Source organism: Anthonomus grandis, chromosome 2 (genome assembly GCF_022605725.1).
Source record: "Anthonomus grandis grandis chromosome 2, icAntGran1.3, whole genome shotgun sequence".
NCBI classification, from domain to species: domain Eukaryota; kingdom Metazoa; phylum Arthropoda; class Insecta; order Coleoptera; family Curculionidae; genus Anthonomus; species Anthonomus grandis.
The window spans coordinates 2,445,692-2,453,242 of NC_065547.1; the positions used below are offsets into that span (position 1 = coordinate 2,445,692).

At 34.4% G+C, this 7,551-nt stretch overlaps 1 protein-coding gene across 3 annotated transcripts; it reads left to right on the forward strand.

Annotated features, from left to right (window-relative positions):
* The first annotated feature begins 1,642 nt into the window (after window positions 1-1,642).
* On the forward strand, window positions 1,643-6,142 carry LOC126750472 (uncharacterized). 3 transcript variants are annotated; one of them, XM_050460102.1, is made up of 2 exons: window positions 1,643-1,844; window positions 2,262-6,142. In XM_050460102.1, the coding sequence occupies exon 2, from the start codon at window positions 3,740-3,742 to the stop codon at window positions 5,087-5,089; it is 1,350 nt and encodes a 449-aa protein (XP_050316059.1). In that variant the 5' UTR covers window positions 1,643-1,844; window positions 2,262-3,739; the 3' UTR covers window positions 5,090-6,142. The 3 variants fall into 2 exon arrangements, with proteins under 3 accessions (XP_050316059.1, XP_050316061.1, XP_050316060.1); XM_050460103.1 differs by lacking the exon at window positions 1,643-1,844 and having other exon boundaries at window positions 1,853-3,192; window positions 5,008-6,142.
* The last annotated feature ends 1,409 nt before the right edge of the window (window positions 6,143-7,551 follow it).

A 7,551-nucleotide genomic window follows, 5' to 3' on the forward strand; every position in this document is an offset into this window, starting at 1 on the left:
CAAATTTATTTTATTAAATGTTCAAAATGCGCGCCGTTATTAGCAAGACAATAAAAAAGCCTATTTTCAAACTCCTTACGAACATTGGCAAGGGTCTGCCCGCTAATTTCTCTGCATTCTTGAAATATTCTATTTTTTTAATTCTCAATACTCTCAGGTGGGGTTTTATAAACTTTGCTTTTTAAGTAGCCCCAAAGAAAAAAGTCTAGTGGGGTTAGGTCCGGAGACCGCGCAGGCCATTCGATTGCACCACGTCTGCCAATCCACTTTTCTCGAAAATTTTCATCAAGCCACTTTCGAACTACCAAAGTGTAGTGCGCGGGAGCTCCATCCTGCTGAAAATGTATATAATTTGCTTTCAATAATATAGCACCATGTTGATCTACTTGATTTTCCATAGATTGGATGATGGAAGGGTATATTGCATTTTCTAAAAGGTTTAAATAAATTTCGCCAGTCAAATTTTCTTCCAAAAAAAATGGCCCGATTATTTTATTCCCATAAATTCCTGCCCAAACATTAATTTTTTGGGGATATTGGGTATGGCCTTTCCGAAAAACATGCGGATTTTCATTATCCCAGTATCTACAGTTATGTCTGTTCACCCGGCCTTAAAAAAAGGTCGATTCGTCACTGAAGCAAATGTTCTTCAATAAATGGGTATCGTCGTCAATTCGCTGGCACATCACTTCACAAAATTGAATTCTCCTATCAAAATCATTTTCTCCGAGTTCATGAAGAATATGAATTTTATAAGGAAAGAACTTATTTTTTTTTTAAACTTTATGTACGGAACCAGTGGAAATATTTGTTAGTTTTGCGGCTTTTGATATAAACAAAGTTGGATCCATAGCAAATTGTCCTAGTACTTCAACTTGGCATGCTTCATCGACAACTCTATTTTTATATTTTTTCTTATTGCAAATCGATCCGTCTCTTCAAATTTTCGTATCTATTCTAATACGTTTATGCCTCACGTTTTTATCTTAATACCTTTCATTAAATGCTCTCGCGGTTCTGCGAGCACACCGATCTTGAGCCCCATAAAGGAAAATTATTTCTATTCTTTCGGCTAGCATATACACCATTTTATTAACTCACTGTTTTAACTAAAATTGAAAAATTTCACGCGTCAAACATAGAGTTTTAACAATAATAAATCGCCTGTTTTTTAAACGCCTTAAAAATGTAAGGTATTGCAGTGTTTTTTTGTACGTATTAGGTAGGTTTCGCAAAAAATATAAGTGAAATAAATACACATACAAAGTTATAAGACTGCAAAGATTTTTGCAAAAAATTTAAAGACACTCTTTTTTCTCGCAAATAACGGTACACATTCTTTACTTAAAAAAATAAATAATTTGCTTGAACTAGCTGTACTATTTGTTACCACACATTTTAACTTCTAAATTGCTTGTATTTTTTTTTTTTGATGATCTAATATAAAAAATGTAAGAATTTTAAAATGATGTAGGTACCACACTAAAAGTATTCATTTAAAATACCTAGGTTTGGCGTAAATAAAATATTCATTATATTTCGTATTGCCGTTCTCGAATTACAATAACTACTTGTAGTCGCAATTTTTTCTTAGCTCGGTCATCACGAATAATTTAAAGCAAATTCCCTTAGTACGTTCCACTTCCCTGCAACCCCACTCTAGCCCATATTCAGTCACCGCCACAACCAGTCTTCACTGCAATTTTTTCGTGCGCTCGGTGTTGACGCGTAGATTTTTGATCTTAACATTTAATTGTGAAAAATGGGAAAAATTTCAAAACAAGTGTCGATCAAACAAAAGAAAAGAAAGCTAAAGAAGTTACTTGAATTATTGGATAGCTCAAGTAAGTAAAATATTGCTATTCTATTTATTTGTTATTTCTCTTAGGTTCCCTTATATTTCTTAAGAAAAACAGACAAATGACCGCGTGATTTACAGTAGTGTTCACATAGGTGATATGCTTAAACTGTATATTTACCATAGGATTCATATGAATTCCTGTAATTTTCTATTATTTAGAACTTTCAAATGAAGTCTAGTTAATAGAATGCCATACAATTTTTTTACAGTATACACATGAATGCTGTATTAAAATTGATTTTTACTTGTCTCGATGCGACGAAGGGTCGCATTCCCCGTCCACCTTTTTTTCACATGAACTCAAGGTCGGGGCGGTCGGAATTTTCTTATCGCGTAAATATTTACGACAAATGCACACAGATGTTCGTAGATGGTTTTATATATTTCTGCTTTATTGCAGGTTCGTCCGAAAGTTTTTCAAATGAGGAACCAGGGACGGACTCGGATTCGGATGCGCCATTAATAAATTTGGTGACACCGACTTCCGCAGTAACAGCTGGTTTGGCTAATGAAGGTGCGCAAGATATTTTAGCCTTATTAAGCAACCAATCATCAGTTACTAAAGGTCCTGAGATTAATTCTGATGTAGCTGCTCTTCTCTCAGGTTTTCTTACTAAAGGAATTGATAAAGAAAATCGTAATGCAACCATAGATTCTTATCCATGTATTGCTAACTGCACAGCACTTCAACCACCTATAATTAATCCAGAAATAAAATCTTGCCTGGATGCAAACGCATTAAAACAGGATAATTTCCTAAGAAAGTTACAATCCCAGTTGGCAGCTGGTATAAGCGCGATAGCGATTCCGCTTGACCAACAATATGAAGTAGCCAAGAAAACCGAAACTGAAGAGGCAAAGAAAGAATTAGAAAAAAAATGTGATCCTGTTAATATATATATCTATATATTTTCAATAAATATATATATATTTTCGGATGTTTTCCACGCCCTGTCTTTACATCGACGTCATGGTATTGTTCCTTTTTTGGACATTGGGGTGAAGAAAATTCTGGATGATTGCCCGATAGACGAATTTTTGTTTGGAAAATCTTTCCCGGACCAATTAAAAAGCTCTAATGAAGCAGAACGTTTGGGTTCCAGTATAAGGAAGAAAGCTAGGGTTCCACAATATACTACTTCCAAATCTCCGGTTGTACAAAAAACCAATCAACCTAAAGCCGGTCCTTCAGGTATATCAACATCTTTAAACTATCGGCGCTCACAGCGCCGGACTCGTTTCAAAAAGGAGGAGGGGAGCGGAACCCACCATTCCAGGAGAGCATATCCTCCACGTTAAGAGAAGAACCAGATCAGTTATTAACTAGCCAGGTAAATAAGAAATACGCGGGCCGCCTTTCTAAATATTTAGAAAAATGGGCTCTTATCACTAATGATTATGCTGTTCTCTCTTGGGTTCCTGGATATAAGATTCCATTTAGGAAGAAACCAGTGCAAACTTATTTACCAAAATCAAGTTTTACATTAACAGAGGCATCTCAATTGGAAGATGTTATTACTCAATTGTTACAGATAGGAGCAGTGTCAAAGACTTAGGATTCAAAGATCTAGTCAGTTTTTTTCATCAATTTTCTTGGTTCCAAAACCCGAGGGTTCCTATAGATTTATATTAAATCTCAAAGCTTTGAACCGTTTTCTACGACCTCCTTATTTTAAACTAGAGGATCATAGGACAGTCTTTAAATTATTATATCCAAATTGTTTCTTTACATCACTTGACATTAAAGATGCATATTTTTTGATTTCAGTGAATAAAAGATTTAGAAAATATTTGTCCTTTGATTTTAAAGGTTCATATTATCAATTTAACTGTTTGCCGTTTGGTCTTTGCACAGCGCCATTTGTGTTTACAAAGATCATGAAACCTGTAGTAAAATTCTTAAGGTCTAATGGCATTGTATGTGTTATTTATCTAGATGACATTCTCATTATTAGTAAAACTTTTGAGACAGCTTGTAAAGACTGCCAAGCTACAAAAGATCTTCTGGAATCCTTAGGTTTTTTACTTAATTCCAAGAAAAGTAATTTAGTTCCTTCTCAGACATGTACATTTCTGGGCTTTGCATATAACTCCATATCATTTAAGGTACTTTTACCCATCGAGAAGGCAACTCTTATTCAGGCACAAATTTTAAAACTTTTAACGAAGGACAAATGCTCTATTTTAACTCTGGCTCAACTTATAGGTAAATTTGTAGCAGCTTGTCCTGCTGTTAAATATGGTTGGGTTCATTTAAAAATTTTAGAGCGTAAAAAGTATTTAGCATTACGCTCTAATAGACATAATTATCAGTCAACTTTATTACTTTCAGACTGTATAAAATCTGAATTACAATGGTGGCATCAAACCTTAACTCATAATTATGGTACACATATAGTGACAAATACAGTGTTTGCCCTTGAGATTTTTACAGATGCTTCTCTAACGGGTTGGGGTGCTCATTGTCTAAGTAAAGTTACACATGGTTTTTGGCACACATGTGACAGAGTAAAACATATTAATTATTTGGAATTGCTAGCAGCTTTTAACGCACTTCGTTCGTTTGCTTCAGATTTATCAAATTGTTCCATTCTACTTGGAGTAGATAATGTGACAGCCATAGCCTGTATAAATCGTATGGGTAGTGTAAGGTTTAAAAATCTTAATTATATCACAAGACAAATTTGGCTGTGGTGTGAAACTAGAAATATTTTCCTAGTTGCCTCATATGTTAATACTAAAGATAATGTCCATGCAGATAAGGAATCTCGATCGACTTATACAGAATATGAATTATCAAATCATGCTTTTCAAAAGATATGTCAGTATTTTGGTAAACCTACTATTGACCTATTTGCATCACAATTAAATGCAAAGTGTACTAGATATATCTCATGGAAACCAGATCCTAGTTCTATCACTGTAGATGCTTTCACTGTTTCGTGGGAAGGTCAATTTTTCTATGCCTTCCCACCATTTAGCCTTGTATTAAAATGCTTACAAAAGATCATTGCTGAAGGAGCCCAGGGAATAGTAGTAGTTCCTCGCTGGAATACCCAGCCATGGTACTCTACCTTTTGTAAACTTCTCGTAACAAAACCTTTAGTTTTCACACCAGATCAAAGTTTACTTTCTTCACCTTTCAGAGACCCACTTTGGCAGACCCTTTCCCTGGAGGTTGAAATTTTATCCGGGAGGCTTTTCACAGACGAGGTGTCCCAGCAATAGGACTTCAGGCTATTAAATATTCAATCAGCACATCTACTTTAAAGCAGTATACTGCATACTTAAGGAAATGGTGGGATTTTTGCAGCACAAAAAACCATAATCCTTTTCAATATTCATTAAATTTGATTTTGGACTTTCTAAGCACCCAATTTCAAAGTGGCGCATCCTACTCTACTATTAACTCGCAACATGCGGCTATAGTCCTACTTTTTTCAATAGAAACATCAGAGAAAAATATTATAAGACGTTTTTTGAAAGGCATCTATAACCAAAAACCATCTAGGCCAAAATACCAAACTACGTGGGACCCACATCCGGTTCTTTTACATCTATCCAGTCTATATCCTTTGTCTGACATTTCTAGGTTTCAATTAACAATGAAGCTGGCCACATTATTAGCATTAATTACAGGCCATAGGCTTCAAACTTTGGCATGTATACGTTTACAAAATATCATTAGATTTCCAGATCGTTTAGAAATAAAAATTTCAGACAGACTTAAAACTTCATCTTATAAGAATTTTCAACCAATATTGATAATCCCATATTTTAAAGAAAATGCTTCTCTCTGCGTGGCCTCTGTCATTGATCAATATATACTGGTAACCAGGGATCTTCGTTCCCCAGACACTGATTTCTTAATTCTAACAGTTAATAAACCCTTTCATCCAGTGTCAGCACAGAGATTAAGCAAATGGATTAAGCTTACTCTTGCAGCTAGTGGCATTAATACCACTCAATTTTCGGGTTACAGTACTCGTCATGCAGCCACTTCGGCAGCCTATAGGGCAGGAGTTTCTATTGAGGTTATAAGATCTAGAGCGGGTTGGACACAAAAATCTAACACGTTTGCGAGATTTTACAATAGACCCCTGTCAGAAGATCCTGCAGCATTTGCTAAAGGGATCTTAGGTATAGTGCATTCTAAATAATAGATTTAGATACTTATGTGTTTATAGTTTGTTGTGTTCCTTTAATATAGAAAATTCATTATATTATATTTATATTTTGTACAAATACTGTATTTTGTTACAAATATATTTTTGGAGAAAATTCTAGATCTTTATCTTTGAACATCTACAAGTAGTTATTGTAATTCGAGAACGGCAATACGAAATATAACTAAACGATCAATTGACTTACCTTAAGGATAATTGATCTATATTATATGAGTATTGCCGTTCGAAGAATTACAAACCCACCCCAGTATCCCACCCGGATAGGTTGATCCAGAATTTTCAGCAAAATTGCAGTGAAGACTGGTTGTGGCGGTGACTGAATATGGGCTAGAGTGGGGTTGCAGGGAAGTGGAACGTACTAAGGGAATTTGCTTTAAATTATTCGTGATGACCGAGCTAAGAAAAAATTGCGACTACAAGTAGTTATTGTAATTCTTCGAACGGCAATACTCATATAATATAGATGAATTATCCTTAAGGTAAGTCAATTGATCGTTTAATTATTTCTAGACATTTTCGCTAACTATTTGCTTACACATTTACCGATTTCATTTCTTTTGGTACCGTTAAATAGAGAATTTTACGCTGCTTACTATGATGTATCACACGATGGGGGTTCCCATTTGACATATTAAAGTGAGGTTAGCTGGAGGTGAGGAGGTGATTGACAGAACTTCAGTAAATGCATAATTAAACGTCCCCCTGTATATCTAATTTGACTTTTTTTTTTTTTTTTTTTTTTTTTTTGAAGAAAGTTATTAAGGGTGGATCGTTTTGAAATAAAAGCACTGTATATATTATATATATTTTTCTTCAACTACTTCAGCAGAATAGACCTCTTTCTATGCTTTTTATGAAGGGAATACTTAAAAATTAATGTGTTTGTCACTAAACCAGCGAGTTTAGAAGATTTAAAAAAACAAATACCCAAGCAAATTAGACATATTACCATCCATTTCATTTTTATTGAATTTATCCGCTACTTTACGTATGCACCGTATAATAAAACGCAGGATATAAAATTTAAAAAAAAAACTGAATTTATTTTATTATAAGCACCAAATTCTGGCAAATCAAAACAATAAACATGATTGCACTGGATTTTCCCTGTAAAATGCATTTTCGCAAAACTGAAAGTTGGATCCGACCCAAGATGTAATAAGACACCAGAGCGTGGCAAAAAAAATAGTTGTGTTGCCGCTTATTCGACCGCTAGAGAGAAAAATAAAACATAGGGGTTCATATTAAAATATTTCATAGTCTATATCAGGTAGTTTTAACGCCGTGCCGCATAATTCCTTATAAAAATGCAAATTAACAATATCCCTCTCTTGACATGTCATTAAAATTTATCTTACACCCGACAGTCCATCTGACATATTTATACCAGACATATTAAATCTTTTTGTACGTGTGTGCTCTTTTTCTTTTTGTTTTTTGGGCAAAACTGAAAACTGGAAGTCCATAAAAAATATATTATGACATTTTTTAACAAGGACAATA

Excerpts from the sequence above, each read along its gene's own strand:
- LOC126750472 (XM_050460102.1), top strand. The coding sequence starts at position 3,740 with ATGAAACCTGTAGTAAAATTCTTAAGGTCTAATGGCATTGTATGTGTT.